Genomic DNA, 23,467 nt, shown 5'->3' on the forward strand with positions numbered 1-23,467 from the left:
TTATACACCTTCCTCAAGATTGCTACTCTTCTCTACCAAAGGAGTACAGAATTCTAATCAAAAAACAAATGACTTTAAAAAAAAATGACTATCAGGCCACTTGGCTGGCTTAGTTGGTAGAACATCTGACTCTCAATCTCAGGGTCATGAATTCAAGCTTCACATTAGGTAGAGAGATTACTTAAAAAAAAAAAAAGATGATTATCTTTCACTGTTATTTGCTTATTATCTTCTACCTTCACAGTCTTATACACTCTCTTACAAACTAATAACAAACTATTCATCCTTTTTAAGAACTCTAATATATGAATTTCTCTTCTGCGTTTGCACTTTTCTTCTCACTTTCTTTTTGGGTCCTTTCCTAAGGACTTCAAACATGCAGAAATTTTAAGACTTTCAAGTGTAAACTTCAAAATTCTCTATCAGATCAGTAATTTGTCAACATTCCTCCTTCTATAGAAAACAAGTTCATCTATTTCATCATTATTATTTTCTAAGGGATCTCTTCTGAATAAAATTTCCCTCATTCATTAAAACTCATCAATACAAAAAAAAAAAAAAAACCCTCACCAATTCTTTGGAGTTGTTTTGTTGTTTTTTTACTTTAAGAGACACAGCAATATAACAAGCAGTAAATTATACAATCTCTATAGAAGTTTATATTGGGGGAAGGTGCCTGGGTGGCTCAGTTGGTTAAGCATCTGACTCACGCTCTCAGCTCAGTTTTTGATTAGGGTCATGAATTCAAGCCCCACGTTGAGCTCCACATGGCATGGAGCCTACTTAAAAAATAAATAAAAGTTTATATGGGATGTAAAGAAAACCCTACAGTGACAAATTCATATTTAAGATCAAATTTAGTATTAAATAACAAGAAATCTCTTTAACTTAGTCTGATGAACTTTCAAATAATAGAAATATATGGGAGTTCTCCAATATCTGATTTGATTATCTCAACTGATTTTATTTAATTACACAAGTTAAGCTTCAGACTTTGAAAAATTGTTCGATTAGTCAATTTCAGAAGAGTCCTGAACTCTTAAGATAAACAAAAAGAAAATATAATGTACATTTTTTATAATGGACATTTTAAAATTTGCTATTCCAGAAAAGTTCTAATCATTTAGATCTAAAAGAATGTTGAATACTAACTACATCGTTACTCAAGTAAGAGTGCTAAACTAGAAAAGCTCCAAGATCTCGCCAGAGAAACAAACAGGCAGATCAAAACCTTTACTTTTTAATGTTTTTTAAATTTTGCAATTACAAATTGGCTTTTCACTGAAGTATTTAGATGGTTCCAAAATACAGAAATGGTTACGAAAGCTATGACATATATACACGATACAGCCATTGAAAATGTTTACAAAGAGCTTATAACATCACGGGAAGACATCTGTTGTCATAGTAAATTAACAGAGCAAAATCTAAACTCTATACGTAATATAATCACAGCTACATTTTAAAAACTATTTAAAGGAAAAAAAGTATTGGAACAAAGTAAAACAAAATATTAAAGGTAAAAAGTTTGAACCCTGCATGAAGTTTTTTTTTCATTTTACTTTTCTATACGAGAATGGCTATTAAAATGGAGAAAGCATAACATTAAAATTTTTTAAATCTTATATAAAGATAATTTTTTAAGGTCACTTAGATTAATATTTCCATTATTGAGGTTCTATCCTGGTAAACAAAAATCCTACCAACAGAAAAAAAAATTTAAAGAAGTGATCAGGTTATCACACTAAATTTTTTAAAAAGATAAACAAACATGAAATTTGGTAAAAGTTAGAAGAAACCAGACAAATTTTCACCTAAAGGCTGCTTACTTTAACTACTGAATTATAATAGAAACCATTAAAATTTGCTTCCCTGTCAAAATCAGAGAAGATAATGATTCCACAAAAAGAATAAAAAACAACCTAATATTGAATTTGTATTTTCCAAATCATACAGGCAAGCTAACTCACACAGTAAATGCTGCAAGAATTATATAGACTGCCTGTGTTTAAAAAAGTGTTCCCCATAGGCAAAATAGAAAAACAGTGTGGTCTCACTTGTGAAATATGATTGATTGAAGATTCCATCCTCCGTAGCTGGGATGCCTGAATATCCAGCATCTGTAGGACATTGTTGGCCAAGGTATTTATCAGATAGGCAACACTTGCTAAGGACTGGGTGGTGTAGGCTTTGGTTTCTTCTAGAGCTCGCTGCTTATCTGCTGACTAAGGGGGGAAAAAAACAATCATTAATTTAAAGATAACCCAGTCTATCAATCTACTCTACAAAAATACTCATCAAAACCATTGTTTCTGAATCTACACACACTAGTAAAAAGGTTCTGAATGTTGATTATCAGTATCATTAAACCCAACAACTACTGATTGAGTTGACTAATATTTACATGTTGAATAGGTAACATCTTTGTATATCTATAGCCATTTAATAAATGAGTTCCACTGGATGTTTTCAGCAATGGCAGCAAGCATATAGCTTCTCAAGATTAGACTCCTGGAAAGATAGCACTGATTTAAATGTCTAAATTCTGGCATCCGTTTTTCTACTTTCCTGAATTTGTCCTTTCCTTCCACTCAAAGTATGAAATGTGTTTATAACCTAATGTCTCATTAAAGTAATGACAATGATAAAATAAAGTTATAAGTAAAAATAACAAAGTAAATAAAAATGGGTAATAATAATAATGATAAATAATAAGAAATTAAAATAAAAATAATTAAATGGGTGCCTGGGTGGCTCAGTCAGCTGGGTGTCCTACTCTTGATTTTGGCTTGGGTCATGGTCTCAGTGATGTGGTCAATCCCCAGTTGGGCTCAACTCAGTGCAGCCTGCTTGAGATCTCTCTCCCTCTGCCCTTGTCCCCCTCCCTCCCTCAGAAATAAATATTTTTTAAGATTAAATAAATATATAAATATATAAATTTTTTAAGAATAAAATAATCAAAGAAATCTTTCTTCTCAAGCATTTTAAGTGTTACAAATCTATCAGACATAAATTGCTATCAAAACAGAGTACACAGTAAAAAACAGTCAATTCATTATTTCCAAGATCCTAAGGCAAAACAATGATAAAGACACACATTCTATGCTGCTAAATGCCAGACACCATCTACTTGTCCTAGTTCTGTAAAAAAAAAAAAACACACTGGTTCAGTAGAAAGTACACAAGCCTCTGAACCAGAACCTTTCATCTTCAGGTAAGCTCTACTATTTACTACAACGCAACAACTTGGACAAGAATAATAGTTTCTCAGTTTCCTCAGTTACAAAGCAGAGGAAAACCTCTCTGATAAACCTCTCTATCAACCATTCTAAATAGTGTGAACACCAAATAAGATAATGAATGTAAAACCATTTTCTAAAACTACAGATCATTCTATATAACAACTGTCATTATCTCTTTGAGTGGTCATTAACTGTTCAAAGTCCACTATGTTCCACTCTCCTCTCTCCTACACAGTATAGAAGTGAAAATTAACAACCCTGGATATGTTTTTCCAGGGAGAGCAAAATTCTTTTGAAGAAGCAGCAGTCAACAAAATAATCGAATGATATCCAGTTTAACTTGCAAAGGGCTAACTAAGGATAACTATATTCGCTTTTTTCTTTTCTATTCTAATCCTCAGTAATCTTGCTAACATCAATGCTTGAATTAACAAGAGAATTGGAACCAAATTTGGCTGAAGATAAACACTTTTAAAAACACATCATACAGGGACGCCTGGGTGAAGTTGAGCCTCTGCTTTCAACTCAGGGCGTGATCCTGCGTCTGGGGATCGATGGAGTCCCACATTGGACTCCCCACAGGGAGCCTGCTTCTCCCTCTGCCTATATCTCTGTCTCTCATGAATGAAAAAATAAACTCTTAAAAAAAAATCATACAAACTTCTAGATTCTGATTGTGTATGTAAGGAGCCTGGAGTCACCTTTCATCCTAACAAGTAAAAAGCTCAATACAATGAAAAAGATCAACAACTTTTCTTGAATTCATGGGAAAAGCAGCAAGTCATTAACACTTTTCAGACATTACTCTAAATCAGAATATTTACTATAGAGAATAATTCAAAATTAAAACACTTAGATAATTTATTTGATAGTATATGTCTTCAAAGGATCAAGAGGATAGATATTATTTTCAATGTATCCTTTTTTATATTGATAGTATTTGAAGTTTTTTGAAAAGCAGTATTATTATCACTTCATGCTCTACCTTTTTTGCTAGTGTATACATGAAATCATACAGCTGACTGATACTGCATCAAAGATAGAAGAGGCCCTTTTATAAATAGGCTTTGTATATATCTACTTTTCTATATAAAATTGAAGACCCTGTAATATAAAATGTATGAAGAAACCTAAATTGCATGTTGTTTGTAGTTGATATAACATTGATGTAAAATAATATAAAGTATGTATTCGGGGCATCATTCTTCTGCATTGAAGTAGCAAATGAACACTCTAAATTTTATAAATATATTGCTGTATCAATTGCTCTTTAGGAAAAAAAACCTGGCAATCCATTAAAATCCTGATGTATCTTCCTAATAGCAATCAAGTCATGAAGTTTTGAACATATAAAAGTCATGAATATCAGCTGATGAGACTGAAACAAAAAAAAAATCTTCACAAATATCAAAGTATTGCTAACTCTTTCCTAAAAGGTATATATTTATTGTACGTCCATGCTTAATAAATAATTGGTCTCAGTTTTGAAAACCAAAGTTAGCACAACTCTCAGATCATTATCATAAGAACAAGAATGCTTCTTGATTGCTTGTAAGTTGTTTTTTGACCAGGGAGCAGGTAGTGGATTTTGAAATGCTTTATTCACACTGTGTGAACTTAATATATTTTATTTAATAAAACTAAATGGTTTCTAACGTACTGAAAGAAAAAAATTATTCTTGGAACCCTCTGAGAGAAGATGACACAGATGACATGATCGCCTATAGAGAAATCGAAAAGAACTGACAAAAAAACTCTTGGAGTAATAAGAGATTACAATAGTAGGATACAAGGTTAATATACAAAAGTCAACTGTTTTCCAGCAATGAGCAAGTGGAATCTGACATTAAAAACACAATACTATTTACATTAATAATCAAAAATATAAAACACTTAAGTATAGCTCTAATAAAATATGTGTATGATCTATATCAGGAACACGGCAAAACTCTGATGAACAAAATCAAACGACTAAATAAATGGAAAAGCAGTCCATATATGGATAAGAAGACTCAATACTGTCAAGATGTCTACTCTTCCCAAACAGAAATATAGAGTCAGTGCAATCCCAAACAAAATATCAGCAAATTATTTTGTGTATATTGACAAACTGATTCTAAAATGTTTAAGGGGAGGCAAAAGATACAGAAGAGGCAATACAACATTGAAGGAGAACAAGAGTTGGAAGACTAACACTAGTCAACTTCAAGATTTACTCTACAGCTATAGTAATCAAGACTATGGTACAGGTGAAAGAACAGACAAAAAAGTTCCAAGGAAAAGGAGAGCCTAGAAATAGACCCACATCAAAATAGTCAGCTGGTCTTCAACAAAGGAAAAAAGGTAATAAATAGAGCAAAGACAATCTATTCAACAACTGGTGCTGGAAAAACTGGACAGCTAAATGCAAAAAAAAAAAAAAAAAGGATCTATACATAGAGCTTATATTCTTCACAAAAATTAACTAAAAATGGACTACAGACATAAAAGTAAACTGAAAAACTATGAAACTACTAGAACATAACACCCATATTGGGGTGACCTTGGGTATGGCAATGACTTTTCAGATATAGAATCAAAGGCATGATCCATGAAAGAAATAATTTATATGCTAGACTTCATTAAAATTAAAAACTTCTAAAAAAAAAACAAACAAAACAAAAACTTCTGCTCTACAAAAGACAATGTCAAGAGAAATGAGAAGACAAGTCACAAACTCAAAGAAAATATACAAAAGACACATCTGATAAAGGACTGCTATCCAAAATGTATCATATAAACAAGGGGCACCAGGGTGGCTCAGTCAGTTAAGCATCTGACTTTGGCTCAGGTCATGATCTTGGGGTCCTGGGATCGAGCTTCACACTCAGTGGGCAGCCTGCTTGTCCCCCTCCCGCTGCCCCTCCCCCACTGCTCATGCTCTCTCTCTCTCAAATAAATATATATACAAAATCTTTTTAAAAAAACAAAATATACAAACTCTTTTAAAAGTCAATAGGAAAAATTCAATTAAAATATGGGCAAAGATATTCACAGACACCTCATCATAGAAGATATACAGATGGCAAATAAGCACATGAAAAACTGCTCCGTATCATATGCCATCAGAGAGATAAATGCAACTTAAAACAACAATGTGATACTACTACCCACCTATCAGAATAGCCAAAATCTAGAACACTGGTAACACCAAATATCAATAAGGATGTGGAATACTAGAAATTCTCTCATTCACTGCTGGTAGGAATTCAAAATGGTATAGCCATTTTAGGAAGATAGGTTGGTTAAAACCAACTTAATATATAAATAATGCATTCACATCAAACAATGACCAAATATACATTACACTGTACTGTACAAACAAATATAAGTTTTTAAAAAGAGTTTGCAATTAGGATCCCTGGGTGGCTCAGTGGTTTAGTGCCTGCCTTTGGCCCAGGGCGTGATCCTGGAGACCCATTGAGTCTTGCATCAGGCTCCTTGCATGGAGCCTGCTTCTCCCTCTGCCTGTGTCTCTGCTTCTCTCCCTCTCTCTGTCTCTCATGAATGAATAAATAAAATCTTTTTTAAAAATAAAAAATAAACAAATAAAGCGTTTGCAATTGCTTAAAGAACTAGGAGACTTAAGTCACTCCAAGGAACTGCCACAGGGCCAGTCCATCGTACGCTCTATAATACTGCTCAAAAGAATTGGTAAACGACCACCACCATATTCAAATTTCAAGGACAACTGAGTTTTGGCAAAATATAATCCATGACATTACTGTTTCTGACTTATACTTTATTTATTCAGTAGTTTTGTTTTGCTTATAAATTACATATTTATAGTGTTACAAGAGAGGTGTAATCATAAATAATTTATATGCAATTTTATGTTTGAACATTAAACATTAGCATAAAAATTAAATGTACTTTTCAAAATAAGTTAACACAGGCAGATTTCTTTCTTTTCATTTAAAGGGTTTGTCCTTGGAGTACCTGGGTTGTTCAGTCAGTTGAGCCTCTGACTCTTGATTTCCCCTGGAGTCATGATTTCAGTGTCATGGAATGGAGCCCCGCATCGGGCTCCACTCTTGCTGCAGAGCGGCCTGGGATTCTCTCTCCCCCTCCCTCTGCCCCTCCCACCATCCCGTGCCCTCTCTTTCAAATAAATAAATCTTAAAAAAAAAAAAACAAAAAAAAAGAGGCGGGTATGTCAATCAATCAATAGGTTTGTCCTTTACTCAAGCCTAAGATTTACTATGTCAGCCACCTGGGTGGCTCAGTCAGTTAAGTACCCAACTCTTGATTTCAGCTCAGGTCATGATCTCAGGGTCCTGAAATCAAGCACCGCATTGGGCTCTGTGTCTGGACAAGGAGCCTGCTTAGAATTTCTCTCCCTCTCCCTAAGACCCTCCCCTAGCTCATACTCTCTCTCTCTCTCTCTAAAATAGGTGAATAAAATCTTAAAAAAAAATTTACTATGTCAGTTCATATGTAAATATGAAAAAAGAATGCAAATATAGTCCTGTAAACATTAATGTAATAGCCCTTATGTAGACTAAGGGAGGACACATGTAGACTAAGGGAGATATTTTTTTCTCACAGAATAACAGAATGTTATTCCCACAAAATAATTCAGTAAACTAGAAACAATTCATTTATCTATGATACTCATTCTTATACAAAATTCAGTTTTGTGTAAGACAGTTTTTTTTTAAAAGATTTTATTTATTTATTCATAGAGACACAGAGAGAGAGAGAGAGGCAGAGACACAGGCAGAGGGAGAAGCAGGCTCCATGCAGAGCCCGACGTGGGACTCGATCCAGGGTCTCCAGGATCACGCCCTGGGCTGCAGGAGTGCTAAACCGCTGCGCCACCGGGGCTGCCCTGTAAGACAGTTTAGTAACTATTTTCATTAATAGAAGAGGCAAAGGGGCACCTAGGTGACTCAGTGGTTGAGCATCTGCCTTTGGCTCAGGTCATGATCCTAGAGTCCTGGGATCAAGTCCCACATCAGGCTCCACACAGGGAGCCTGCTTCTCCCTCTGCCTATGTCTCTGCCTCTCTCTATACGTCTTTCATGAATGAATAAATGAAATCTTAAAAAAAGGAGGGAGGGGGGCATCCCTGGGTGGCTGAGCAGTTTAGCATCTGCCTTTGGCCCAGGGCATGATCCTGGAGTCCTGGGATTGAGTCCCACATTAGGCTCCCAACATGGAGCCTGCTTCTCCCTCTGCCTGTGTCTCTGCCTCTCTCTCTCTGTCTCTCATGAATAAATAAATAAAATCTTTTTTAAAAAGTGTTAAAAAAAAAAAAAAAAGTAGGCTTTAAAAAAACAAAAAGGCAAAAAATCGGGACACCTGGGTGGCTCTGCAGTTGAGCATCTGCCTTTGGCCCAGGGCGTGATCCTAGAGTCCTGGGATCGAGTCCTGCATCGGGCTTCCTGCATGGAGCCTGCTTCTCCCTCTGCCGCTCTCTGTGTCCTTCGTGAATAAATAAATAAAAATCTAAAAAAAAAAAAAAAAAAAAAGGCAAAAAAATCATGGGGCACCTGGGTGGCTCAGTCAGTTGAGCATTCAATTCTTGGTTCCAGCTCAGCTCATGATTTCATAGGTCATAAGACTGAGTCCAGAGTCAGGTTCTGCACTCAGCAGAGAGTCTGTTTGAAAGACACACTCTGTCTCTCTCTCTTTCTTTTTTTTTAAGATTTTATTTATTCATGAGAGACACAGAGAGAGAGAGAGAGGGGCACAGACACAGGCAGAAGCAGGCTCCATGCAGGTAGCCTGACACGGAACTCAATCCCGGGTCTCCAGGATCACACCCTGGGCCAAAGGCAGCACTAAACTGCTGAGCGACCCAGGCTGCCCTGATTCTCTCTCTCTGCCCCCCCTCCCCACTCCCACTCAGGCTCTTGTGCTTTCTCTCTCAAATAAATAAATATATCTTTAAATAGAAGAGGCAAAAATCTGGTTCCCGTAAACTGTGTGAAACAAAAATAACAAAAAATGACATATAGAAACAAATGCTGAGGACAAATGATACAAAGAAGGAGAGCTGTGGGGCCACTGCTACAAAAAAAGAAAAAAGTTTACTGTAACACATCTACCATATATGTAAGACATTGAGCTCACAGTTGAGGAATTTTAAAACATCTTAACTGCTCTCTCAAGGATCTATTATGAGAGAAGATTCACATAAATTATTAAAGTGAGTTAAACAAGGTAAATAAAAACAAAGTACAGTGAAATAAGGAAAATATGATAGATAGTATGAGGAAAATGGCAGGTTGAAAACAATGTCAATTATGTCAAGTGCATAGATAGATTTATAATGAAGAAAAAAACTGAATTAACATACACAGCTGATTCAGAAAAGTAAAATTCCCACAGATTACTTGTATTATACGTATCTTTTTAATTACGTAAATAATTTTATGACAAGTCTTAAGTGAAAGAAACTCTACTCCCTATTAATCTTCAAATAACAATGTCAGGAAATTTTACATCATTATTACTTTGCATTAAAAACCAAAACAAGTTCACATGGGATCCCTGGTTGGCGCAGCGGTTTGGCGCCTGCCATTGGCCCAGGTCGCGATCCTGGAGACCTGGGATCGAATCCCACGTTGGGCTCCCGGTGCATGGAGCCTGCTTCTCCCTCTGCCTGTGTCTCTGCCTCTCTCTCTCTCTCTGTGACTATCATAAATAAATTAATTAATTAATTTAAAAAAAAAAAACAGGTTCACAATGGGGAGGGACAGGAGTAATTTTTTCATAGGATAAACACCCTATATATAAACAACTCTTTATATAAACAACCATATATATTTTTTCTTCTTAATTTGTAAAAAGCTCATTCTGTCTTGGTTTCTAAGTTATGAGATTATAATACTGGAATCAGAACTTACTCAGAAACCAATAATTTTTATTTAAGCATTAACGTTAGCCCCAGTTATTTCTAATGGGCATCTTTTGAGAGAGCCATCCTCACCACCTCCTCTATAAGATTCTCCACCGCTCAATTTGAATGTTAAGAATATACATTTTCAAATATAAAGCCATCCCTCCAGTCCTTCAATATAGCAATTCTGGAACCACTTCAGCATATGATCAACTAACAATAATCTGATACACCTATGTCTGACACAATGAGCCTTTATCAGGCCATAATTTATCCTAAAAACATACCTCTCGTCCAAGGGTCTCAATTCTAGTCTGAGTTTATATAAGTTCCATTACACTGGGATTCCTAGGTGGCTTCAGCAGTTAAGTGTCTGCCTTCGGCTCTGGGCGTGATCCTGGGGTCCCAGGATCAAGTCCCACATCGGGCTCCCTGAATGGAGCCTCCCTCTGCCTATGTCTCTACCTCTCTCTCTCTCTCTGTATGTCTCTCATGAATAAATAAATATAAAATCTAAAACAAACAAAAAACACAAAAAACCTCTACTACATTTATAGCTCTAATTCTATTTTAGAAAAATAATCAAATACGAAAAAGGCACAGACAAGGCTGTTCACTGACACAGCAAATGACAAAAGAGAAAAAACATGAGACTGATTACACAATGCATTTCTATAGTACATTCATGTAGTAATGAAAACAGTGCTGCTATGTACTGAGATGGAAATACAGCTACAAAATCACTAACTGCAAAAGAGCTGGTTACAAAGCAACAACACTAATCATCCTAATCCTATAGGTGCCTATTATGTGTAAGTAAATATGAGCACAAGAAAAAAAAAACAAAAATAAGTGCCAAAATGTTAACATAAGCTTTCTCTGAATACTGGGAATACAATTTATTTGGGTCTTTTAACAAAACTTTTAAATATGGTCCAGTTTTTTGTTTTTGCCTTTTTTTTTTTTTTTTTTTTTTTTTTAACTTCAGGGAAGTATTACTTGCCTTGTCAGGAAAAAAATAAAGCTATTACTTTTTTTTTACCTGCAACACATGAATTAATACAAAAGAACAAAAAAATAAAATTAAGTGTTTTGTCCTAGTCAATTCTAAGGAATATTTGTAAGGCATAAAAGTTCCAAAACAATTTATTAAAATATTTCTGAAATGTATTTTACATTTGCATGCTTATTGAAACAGTTATTTGGGGCTCAAAAGTTTTTTATTTATTTCTAAGTTCAAAATGAACTTAGAAAAGGTTGAGGTTGCTGCACATCTACACTATGGATAAGTTGATCCAAGAACATTATGGTTTTATAAGAATCTAGTATAACAAGAGCCGATATTCTTTTTTTTTTTATTTAAGATTTTATTTATTTATTCATGAGAGACATAGAGAGAGAGAGAAGAGGCAGAGACACAGGCAGAGGGAGAAGCAGGCTCCATGCAGGGACCCCGATGCGGGACTCGATCCCGGATCACGACCTAGGCCGAAAGCAGATGCTCAACCGCTGAGCTCGATCCCGGATCACGACCTAGGCCGAAAGCAGATGCTCAACCGCTGAGCCACCCAGGCGTTTAAGATTTTTGTGCTCACTTCAGCGGCAAGTTTGAGATTTTTTTCCCCCATAAATGTTCAATAAAGACTGGAATAAATGTAAACAGACATTATTTCAGTAAAACTGATACTAAAATTTCTACTTTGTCTTTAACCTAGAAGACATGAGAGACACAGAGAGAGTGAGACAGGCAGAGACACAGGCAGAGGGAGAGGCAGGCTCCATGCAGGGAGCCAGCCTGACGTGGGACTGGATCCCCAGTCTCCAGATCAGGCCCTGGGCTGAAGGCAGCGCTAAACTGCTGAGCCACCTGGGCTGCCCTCAACCGAGCTATTTAATACTCCAACTTAAATAAGATTAAGTTACTGAAAGAAAAAAATCATTTAGATAAGAGAAAAAAATATCATAGATTTGAAAAAAACACGATGTATGCTCTGGTAAATACAAGTAGTCCTATGAAGACAGATTTTTAAGATTTTAATTATTTATTCATGAAAGACACAGAGACAGAGGTGAAGACATAGGCAGAAGGAGAAGCAGGTTCCCCTTGGGGAGCCTGATGTGGGACTCGATCCCAAGATCACGACCAGAGCTAAAGTCAGATGCTCAACCACTGAGCCACCCAGGTGCCCTGAAGACAGCTTCTTATACAGAATAGTAACCTCCTTGGCAGGTCCATATTATGCAGTTATTAATCTTCCAACCTTGCTATCTCTTGACTTTCCTTCATGATACCAATTACTTTCTACATGGAGATGTTCCTGTTCTGTCTTCAAACTACTTGTCTTCTTGCTATACTTTCACTCTTTAGAATGAAACTTCATTCCTTCCTCAGGTATCAATTCCAAGCACAGAATTTTAGTATCTATGTATAGCTTACCTCACATCTCTCCCAAACCCTTATTTTTGTTTACACAGTATCTCATCTGTATATTAAAAGCTCAATGTACCCACAACTCATTACCTTCCCCAAAACCACTTCCTCCTAATTCTGTTCATATCATCATTACTCTATCCTCTAAGATACTTTCCAACTCTCTGTATCCTGTACCTTATCAATTGCCAATATACTTAAATTCTAACCATGTCTGCACTCTTTCAGTTCCACTGCCTACATTCTACTTCAGGTCCTCATTATATCTTACTAGTACTACTTATACTAGCTTCCAGGTCAGTTGGTAGTATCTTACAATCTGAAGATTGTCCTGAAGATTAATCTTTGTAAATCGGTCCTGAAACCCCCCACCACTTTCTGCTACCTACTGCTATATATAAACTCCTCTACTTACCACTTACAGCCTCCCTTAATATGGTCTAGAATTTATCTCCCATTCAACCCTACTAGGACCCTTTAGATTATAGCCTAATGAGATTCATGGTTCTGAAAACACAGGTCATTATTTCTTACCTCTGTACCTTTGACTATTACTTCATTTGTAACACATCAACTTTACCAACAACCTACCTCTGCCTCTTCAAGGTAATCATTCCTGATTATGATATTCATTATTTTTAATTGAGAATTCCTACAGCATTTTGTCAGATTTACAGCACATATCTTATATGTGCATGTTTCATTGACCCAAACCACCACACACCCCCTAGTGGCAAGCCCTTGATGGTAAGCACTATGTCTTATGTATCTTCATATCACATTATACACAGAAGTTACATATTATTTATTGAACTGTATCTACCTTAAGGTTCCAGAAAATAATGGTTACTTCTTCACCAGTGAGAGTGAGGATGGGGTAGAAGAAGTGATATAAGGATAACGTTTGGCACAATCCAGGCTATTCATGGTTATCGTATACCCCTAAGAAAAAAATTTAAACTTAACTTTTCAATTCGGTCTTCTGGGATTGATACTTGGAAATAAAAAGAATAAGAGCTTTACACCCTCTAGAGCTGCTCCAAACTGTAGTATCATTATCATCAGGTTCCTACTATTACTTTTTCTTTCTATTTCTACTAAATAGAATCACAGATTTGTCAGATATATGTGTATAGATAATGGGGAGGGGGCAGGAACAGAATTATAGTATTCTGGGAGTATGAGTGGGAATATGCAGGAGAGAATTCTCCTCCACAGGTAACACCCTTGAGATCTACTGTCTGTTTCTTTCTTTTCCCAAGCACTAAATCTCTTGCCTAGTCTAGTCCAGTGCATTACACTATCTGGAAAATATATAATTATTTTTGTTGTGACTATAAATATAACCAGTTAGATAAAGTGTCCGTACTTAGTTCCCATTAAAAGTTAGCCCATCTAAAGTATTAAACAATATGGGGATCCCTGGGTGGCTCAGTGGTTTAGCGCCTGCCTTTGGCCCAGGGCGTGATCCTGGAGTCCCGGGATCAAGTCCCACGTCAGGCTCCCGGCATGGAGCTTGCTTCTCCCTCTTCCCGTGTCTCTGCCTCTCTCTCTCTCTCTCTCTCTCTCTCTCTCATAAATAAATAAATAAATAAATAAATAAATAAATAAATAAATAAATCTTTAAAAAATAATAAAGTATTAAACAATTCCTTCTAGACCCTCCATGATTAAGTTTATTTCAATAAACTCTTATCCATTGAACACATATTACATAACACATAACCTACTATGCAGTAGGACAGCAAAATGAATCCATGTTCTCTCAAGAATTTTTCAGCCCTGGGGCACCTGGCTCAGTCAGTTGAGCATCCAATTCTTGGTTTCGGCTCAGGTCATAATCTCCAAGTCCTGGGATCTAGCCCTGTGTCAGGCTTGCTCAAGCAGAGTCTACTTCTTTCCCTCTGCTCCTCCCTCCTCTCACATATGCATTCTCTAAAAATTAATAAATAAAATTTTAAAAATATATCACATGTGTAATTACCGTACTTAGCTCACAGATGAGTCATAGTATCTGACTCAATAATGGGACTGAGGGGAGTATTCTTAGAACACCTATTTACTGAGCTTTCAACTCTAAATCCCAACAAATCTCATAACTAAACCAAATTTGAAAGAAATACACTACCACTAAATTTTTGAAATTCAAGTAATAGATTCTAAAATATATGACAGTCATTACATGCAAATAGAAAGGTTTCGTCGAAGGAGCATATGAAGCATTGGAAATAGATACTTATGCCTTCAGATTTATTCAACTATTAATCTCTATAATGCCTACGAAAGAATATATTCATGTTTTGCTTCCAGATTCCTAGATGGAGAAGGCAGTCTTAAAAAAAAAATGATAGTACAGTATTCAAATTAGAATGAGTCATACATGTCATAGTGAAAAACAGTAAAACATAATTAGATAAACATAGACAAAAAAGGAACACAAGAGAGATATGAACGTGGGAAAATATTCAGCTATACAAATGGAGGGAAGGGGAAATGAAAAAAAAAGTACCATTTTTACCAAGTAATTAACAAGAAAAACAAGTTTTAAAAAATATGCCCACACAGTTTGAATATGCTTTGTGATCATCTTGTTTTGACAGATGAAGAAAGAAAAGCTCACATCAAGGATGCCAAAGACTCTTAAAGTTACAGTAATACTGAACTTGTCGGTACATACTTATGGTAAAATGTGCTAGATTCCAATACTGTTATATTTTCCTAAATTAAGAATAGGGTTGCACTAAAAAATAAGCTTATTGTTAGAAATAACAACAAAAAAAAGGAACAACCTCCATCTGTAAAAATAAATTAAGCAAACCTATTATGCAGTCATTAAAAATGTTAATATGTTATATTATGTAACATTAATACTTGTTACTGCATTGTTATATATTACCTCATTATCTTCTTTTAATCATGAAAAAAATCTATAAATGACTATAAAGAAAACATAGTAGGCATTTAAGTATATAAAAACATGCATAAGGGCAATGGGAAAATTTACATCCATTAAAATGTCAGGGTAATGGAAGAGTAACTTTTTTCTTTTGAAACATTTTTAAATGTCATATGTGCACTAAGCGAACATAAATTTTAAAAGGTGACAAATGACATTAAAAGCACAGGCAACAAAAGAAAAAGCAGATAAAATCGACTTCAAAAAAATTAACTTTTGTGCAAAGGATCCTATCAAGGCAGTGAAAAGACAACTCATGGAATGGGAGAAAATATTTGCAAATCATGTATCTGATAAGGGTTCAATAGCCAGAATATATAAAGAACTCCTGTAACTCAATGACAAAAAAAGACTCAATAAGAAAATGAGTAAAACATTCAGTAGCTATTTCTCCAAAGATAAACAAATGGCCAAAAAGTACATAAAAACATGTGCAACATCACATCATTAGAAAAATGCAAACCAAAACCACTTGATACTACTCCATACATATTTCGAATGGCTATTACAAAATAAATAAATAAATAAAATAAAAACAGAAAACAATCCTGACAGGGAAACAAACAAACAAACAAAAAATGGAACCCTTGTGCACTGCTGGTAGAAACATAAAATGGTGTGGAAACTGGAAAACAGTTTGGCAGTTTCTCAAAGAGTTAAACAGAGAATTACAATATGATCCAGTAATCCCACTTCTAGGTATATACCAAAAAGATTTGAATCAGGTACTGAAAAAGATACCTGTACACCAATGTCCATAGCAGCATTGCTTACAATAGTGAAAAGGTAGAGATAACCTACATGTCCCTCCACAGACGAATGGATAATAAAATTTGGTGGTGGGGATTCCCAGGTGGGTCAGTGTTTTGGCGCCTGCCTTCGGCCCAGTACATGAATGATCCTGGAGTCCTGGGATCAAGTCCTGCCTCGGACTCCCTGCATGGAGCCTGCTTCCCCCCTGCCTGTGTCTCTGCCTCTCTCTCTGTGTACTCAAGAATAAATAAATAAAATCTTTTAAAAAATAATAATAATAAAATAAAATTTGGTGGTTACAATGGGATATAATTAAACCTAAAAAAGAAAAAAAGTCCGGTACATTCCATGATGTGGATAAACCTTGAAAACCTAAGTGAAATAAGCAAGATGTCAAAGACCAATGCTATGATTCCACTTATATAAAGTACCTAGAATAGGCATATTCATACAGATAAAGTGTAGTAAAGGAGAGAAGGAGAGGGGGACTATTATTTAATGGATACAGAGTTTGTGTGGAATAATGAAAAAGTTCTGAAGATGGAAAGTGATAATGGTTGGACAACACTGTGAATGTACTTAATGCGACTGACTCGCACAATTAAAAATGGTTAAAATGGAGAATTTTAATTCCAAATGGTTAATTGGAGAATATGTATATTTATCACAATAAAAACCACTAAACAAAACAAATGGTGATAGAATGATAATTTCTTAATGGCCTAATACAGAAGTATTTTTAAATACATGTCCTTTAGGTTATAATAATGGGATCAACTGAGAATGAACTTTGTGAATTCATGGTAGATCATTTGGTTTTATCAATTTTTTTAAACTCTACAATTGGAACTTTCAGAGTCATTTTCAGACCTCTGGATCAATGCCACTCCAAAGTACAATCCAGGATAATCCTATTTTAAAACCAAACTAAGGGGGGGATCCCTGGGTGGCTCAGCGGTTTGGCGCCTGCCTTTGGTTCAGGGCGTGATCCTGTAGTCCCAGGATCGAGTCCCACGTCGGGCTTCCTGCGTGGAGCCTGCTTCTGTCTCTGCCTCTCTCTCCCTGTGTGTGACTCTCATGAATATATAAATAAAATCTTTTTAAAATAAAAATAAATAAAACCAAACCAAGAATGTTCATTTTTTTGAGACTACACTTTAGAATTGTTCTTCTGCAAAATACAGCCATTACTTCTTCCAAATGTTTTCAGTTAGAATTAAAAAATACCTATATCCCCAAAATATAGTCATTACTAAGATCTTTCATTAGCTACAGGAAAAGGGTGTTTAGTAACAATGAACTCAATAGCATGAACACACTTCCCCTATCAACAAGCAGCGACAATTTCTTCTATTTCTGATAATAAAATCAACAAAAAATACTTTTACTTCCTAGTGAAGCTTCACTATTATGATGTTGGCACTGCACTTAACCATAATACATTAAGAAAATACTGAAGGAGACACAAATGGCTTACTACACAAGTACACACATTATCTACAAGACAGAACTCATCAAAATTGACAAAGAAGCCTTTGCTATCTCAAAGGTAAGAATTTCACAATTACATGTAAGGTCTCACCTCCACAAATACTATTTATCACTAGTCTCTATTTTCAAAGGATATACAGCTAAATCCTTAAGTCTGTTCCTACTTATGCATTACTAGAATCATGTTGAATCTGAGTTGTCTCTAAGAAAATCGAAAAGCAGTGGGAACCTATTTGGGACAGATGTCAAGAAATTTAGAAGAAAAGGAAAAATAGGGTCCCTGGGTGGCTCAGCAGTTTGGCACCTGCCTTTGGCCCAGGGCGTGATCCTGGAGTCCTGGGATCCAGTCCCCCATCGGGCTCCTTGCATGGAGCCTGCTTCTCTCTCTGCCTGTGTCTGCCTCTGTCTCTCTCATGAATATATATATAAAATCTTAAAAAAAAAGAAAATGAAAAAATACACACTATTTAAAAGCATGGAAATGCAAAGCACCCTTGTATCCCCAACACTACCTATAAACAGTGTGAAATATGAAGTACTGGTACCAAAAAAAAATTTAAACAAAATGAAAAGAATGAGGTGTAGAGAATAAAGAGAATAGATGATGACTAGGAACTATCCTTCAGAACTCAACCTTCAGAGACTAGATAATATAGAAAGTAAAGAATCTGTCAAGGACAAATGAGGTAAAACACCAAAGAAAGCAATATTATAGAAACCAAGAGAAGATACTTTCAAGAAGGAAGACATGGTCAATGCTACTGAGAAGTCAAGAAAAGATGAAGCCAGAAAAGCATCCAGTGAATGGCTGTGGCAATATGGGATCATTTGATGAATATGAAAAAAAGGCATTTCTGTTTAATAGTACTATAGAAACCAGATTAACATGAATGTTAGGATTAAAGGAAGCACAGGTAGATAAACCTTCAAAAATGTCTGTTCATATAGGGAATCAAAAAAATGAGAGCACAGCTAGAAGAGAATATAGGGTTAGAAAAAAGTCTAAGATGGGAGATGATCTGAGTAGCTCAGTCAGTTAAGCATCTTCCTTCAACTCAGGTCAGGATCCTGGAGTCCTGGGATTGAGCCCCACATCTGGCTTAATAAATAAAAATCTAAAAACAAAACAAAAAAAGATGGGAGATGATAGAGCATGTTTGCATGCTGAGATAAATGTTCCAGTGAGACAGGAACATTTGAAGAAGAGAGTTAAAGCAAAGGAACATGTATTTCTCATGTATTTACATAAGAAACAGTTCAAATGGAGCAACTGGTCTTTGACAGAAAGAAGATAGTTCTTTTAACAAAAAAAGACAAAAAAGGAGAAAGTCGCTGCAGGTATAAGGTTTGTTAAGGTGGAAACATGAAGAAGATTTAGTAAGTGGTTTTAATCTCTGTAGTATGAGGCAGTGTAATCAAATAAAAATAAAGAAGACAGGTTTGGGAAATAAGGAAAGACAGATAGGACATGACAGAAATAGAGAGCGAAGAAGACGGAAAATTAAACAACATCATGCATGCCATAAACGCAGCACAGAACTTGGCACAATGGAAGAGCTCAAAAGAAATGACAGCCCCTTTTATGTTATCTGATCTTTTTTTTTTTTCTTTTCAAAGATTTTATGTATTTATTCATGAGACAGAGAGAGAGAGAGAGAGGCAGAGACACAGGCGGAGGGAGAAGCAGGCTCCATGCAGGGAGCCCAACGCGGGACTTGATCCCAGGACTCCAGGATCAGGCCCTGGGCCAAAGGCAGGTGCTAAGCCGCTGAGCCACCCAGGCATCGCCATGTTATCTGAGCTTTAGATGGAGAAATTCTGCTAAATATAAAGAAAGCAATGGTCAAAAAGACAACCATGATCTCCATAAGTGTTATATCACAAAATGTTTTAATTTATAAAATGACATTTTAAAATGGAAATAAAAATCTATACCCAAGAGAGTGAAAGACATAAATATAAAAACAAATTTGAGACAGAAAAGTTAAAACTTCAACTCTGTAAAAAAGTTACGCTGTGAAACCCTGGGGAAAAAAAAGTTACGTTGAAAAAATATGCCACAAACTGAGAAAAAAATTTTACAAGACACATCTGATAAAAGACTGCCATCTGAAATGTGTAAGGAACTCTTAAAACTCAAGAATATAGGAACACCTGACTGGCTGTTGGTAGAGCACGTGACTCTGGATGTCAGGGTCATGAGTTCAAGCCCCAGCTGGGTGTAGAGCCTTCTTAAAGACCAAAAAAAAAAAAAAAAAAAAACCTCAAGAATAAGTAAACAATCAAATTTCTTTTTTAAAAAAATAAAAGATCATAGGTGCCTGAGTGGCCCAGTTGCTTGAGTGTCCAACTCCTAGTTTTAGCTCAGGTCATGATCTCACAATCGTGGGACTGAGCCCCACACCAGGCTCGGTACTCAGTCCTGAGTCTGCTTGAGATTCTGTCTTTCCCTCTGCCCCTCTCTCCTCTCCCACACACAAATAAAATAAACAAAATCTTCAAAAAACCAAAATATCTAAACAGATACTTCACCAGTGAAGATAAACAGATGGCAACTAAGCATATGAAAAGGTTCAAGTCTGTCACAAGGGAATTGCAAAGTAAAACAATGAGATAACACTACACACCTATTAGAATGGCTAAAATACCAAATACTAACACCACCAAATGCTAAAGAGAATGTGGAACAAGAATTTTCTTTTACTAGCACTTGCTAGAACTCATACAGCAGTTCAGCAGTGTGGCAGGATACAAAACCAATGCCCAGAAATCAGTGGCATTTCTATACACTAACAATGAGACGGAAGAAAGAGAAATTAAGAAATCAATCCCATTTACAATTGCACTCAAAAGCGTAAGATACCTAGGAATAAACCTAACCAAATAGGTAAAGGATCTATACCCTAAAAACTACAGAATACTTCTGAAAGAAATTGAGGAAGACACAAAGAAATGGAAAAATATTCCATGCTCATGGATTGGTGAATTAATATTGTGAAAATATCAATGCTACCCAGGGCAATTTACACATTCAACGCAATCCCTATCAAAACACCATGGACTTTCTTCAGAGAGTTGGAACAAATCATCTTAAGATTTACGTGGAATCAGAAAAGACCCCAAATAGCCAGGAGAACACTGAAAAAGAAAACCAGAGCCGGGGGCATCACAATGCTGATTTCAAGTTGTACTACAAAGCTGTGATCAAGACAGTGTGGTACTGGCACAAAAACAGACACATAGATCAATGGAACAGAACAGAGAACCTAGAAATGGGTCCTCAACTCTATGGTGAACTAATATTCGACAAAGGAGGAAAGACTATCCACTGGAAAAAAAGACAGTCTCTTCAATAAATGGTGCTGGGAAAATTGGACAGCCACATGCAGAAGAATGAAACTAAACCATTCTCTTACACCATACACAAAGATAAACTCAAAATGAATAAAGATCTAAATGTGAGACAGGAATCCATCAAAATCCTAGAGGAGAACATAGGCAACACCCTTTTTGAACTTGGCCACAGCAACTTTTTGCAAGATACATCTATGAAGGCAAGGGAAACAAAAGCAAAAATGAACTACTGGGACTTAATCAAGATAGAAAGCTTCTGCACAGTAAAAGAAACAGTCAACACAACTCAAAGACAACCTACAGAATGGGAGAAGATATTTGCAAATGACATATCAGATAAAGGGCTAGTATCCAAGATCTATAAAGAACTTATTGGGCAGCCCGGGTGGCTCAGTGGTTTAGCGCCGCCTTCACCCCAGGGCCTGATCTTGGAGACCCAGGATTGAGTGATCCTGGAGACCTGGGATGGAGTCCCATGTCGGGCTTCCTGCATGGAGCTTGCTTCTCCCTCTGCCTGCGTCTCTACTCTGCCTCTCTCTCTCTGTCTCACTTATGAATAAAATCTGAAAGAAAAGAAAAGAGAAGAGAAGAGAAGAGAAGAGAAGAGAAGAGAAGAGAAGAGAAGAGAAGAGAAGAAAAGAAAAGAAAAGAACTTACTAAACTCAACAGCAAAGAAACAAACAATCCAATCATGAAATGGGCAAAAGACATGAACAGAAATTTCACCAAAGACGACATAGACATGGCCAACAAGCACATGAGAAAATGCCCGGCATCACTTGCCATGAAGGAAAAACAAATCAAAACCACAATGAGATACCACCTCACACCAATGAGAATGGGGAAAATTAACAAGGCAGGAAACCACAAATGTTGGAGAGGATGTGGAGAAAGGGGAATCCTCTTGCACTGTTGGTGGGAATGTGAAATGGTGCAGCCACTCTGGAAAACTGTGTGGAGATTCCTCAGAGTTAAAAATAGAGCTACCCTACCACCCAGCAATTGCACTACTGGGGATTTACCCCAAAGATACAGATGCAGTGAAAAACCAAGACACCTGCACCCCGATGTTTATAGCAGCAATGTCCACAATAGCCAAACTGTGGAAGGAGCCTCGGTGTTGGGCAGCCAGGGTAGCTTAGCAATTCAGTGCTGCCTTCAGCCAGAGGCATGATCCTGGAGAGCCGGGATCGAGTTCCATATCCTGCATGGAGCCTACTTCTCTGCCTGTGTTTCTGCCTCTCTCTCTCTCCCTGTGTCTCTCATGAATAAATAAATAATAATAAATAAATAAATAAATAATAAATAATAAATAAAATCTTTAAAAAAAAAAGGAGCCTCGGTGTCCACTGAAAGATGAATGGATAAAGAAGATGTGGTCTACACATACAATGGAATATTCCTCAGCCATTAGAAATGACAAATACCCACCATTTGCTTCAATGTGGATGGAACTGGAGGATATTATGCTAAGTGAAGTAAGTCCATCGGAGAAGGACAAACATTATATGGTTTCATTCATTCGGGGGAATATAAAAAATAGTGAAAGGGATGAAAGGGGAAAGGAGAGAAAATGAGTGGGAAATATTAGAGAAGGTGACAGACTCCTAACTCTGGGAAATGAACAAGGGGTAATGGAAGGGGAAGTGGGAGGGGGGATGGGGTGACTGGGTGATGGGCACTGAGCGGGGCACTTGACGGGATGAGCACTGGGTGTTATACTATATGTTGGCAAATCGAACTCCAATAAAAAAAAAAAGAATTTTCTTTTACTGCTGGTGAAATGGAAAGTAGTTCGGCAGTTTCTTACAAAACTAAATATACTTTTACTACATGATACAGAAATTATGCTCCTTGGTAAATGCGCTGAAAATTTAGGTTTATACAAAAACCTCACAAGGATATTTTGGCAACTAATTATAATTGCCAAAACTTGGAAGCAACAAAAATGTGCTTCAATAGGTGAATGCATAAACAAATTGTGGTACATCATACAAGGGAATATTATTCTGCAATACAAAGAAATGAGCTATGAAACCTTACAAAGACAGAGGAAGTTTTAAGTGTATACTGCTCAGTGAAAGAAACCAAAGTGAAAAGACTACATACTATATTATTCTAGCTATATGACATTCTAGAAAAAGTAAAACTATGGAGACAGTAAAAAGATCAGCGATTGCTAGGGGTTTGTGGGGAAGGAAGGAGGGTTGAATAGGTGGAACACAGGGAAATTTCAGGGCAGTGAAATTATACTTTATGATATTGTAATTTGTCAAAACCCAGAGAATATGTAACACCAAACCTGAACCCTAATGGACTTTAGTTAAGAACAATTATAGACACTGGCTCATCAG

General features: G+C 36.2%; 1 protein-coding gene and 2 long non-coding RNA genes across 54 annotated transcripts in view; 1 reads left to right on the forward strand and 2 right to left on the reverse strand.

Annotated features, from left to right (window-relative positions):
* The window catches only part of ABI2 (abl interactor 2), a 122,006-nt gene that overhangs the window by 59,787 nt on the left and 38,752 nt on the right, over positions 1–23,467 (reverse strand). For all 50 annotated transcript variants that reach the window (XM_072813027.1, XM_072813014.1, XM_072813010.1 and 47 more), the window contains exon 2: positions 2,058–2,225. In XM_072813027.1, coding sequence (XP_072669128.1) covers positions 2,058–2,225 — 168 coding nt within the window. The remainder of the gene's footprint in view (positions 1–2,057; positions 2,226–23,467) is intronic.
* Positions 1–23,467, forward strand: part of LOC140625621 (uncharacterized) — a 37,250-nt gene that overhangs the window by 11,741 nt on the left and 2,042 nt on the right. Inside the window, exon 3 of one of the 3 annotated variants that reach the window (XR_012024967.1) lies at positions 7,203–7,371. The exons of 1 other annotated variant lie outside the window; for it this stretch is intronic. This is a non-coding gene — a long non-coding RNA (uncharacterized lncRNA). Of the gene's footprint in view, positions 1–3,643; positions 3,860–7,202; positions 7,372–23,467 lie in introns of those variants that run through there. One more of the 3 variants, XR_012024966.1, reaches the window with a different exon arrangement.
* LOC140625622 (uncharacterized) lies at positions 11,516–15,343 on the reverse strand. Its single transcript, XR_012024969.1, has 3 exons — positions 14,290–15,343; positions 11,662–11,772; positions 11,516–11,611 (listed from the first exon to the last, which is right to left on the reverse strand). It is a non-coding gene; the product is annotated as an uncharacterized lncRNA (long non-coding RNA).

Source organism: Canis lupus, chromosome 36 (assembly GCF_048164855.1).
Source record: "Canis lupus baileyi chromosome 36, mCanLup2.hap1, whole genome shotgun sequence".
Taxonomy (NCBI): Eukaryota; Metazoa; Chordata; class Mammalia; order Carnivora; family Canidae; genus Canis; species Canis lupus.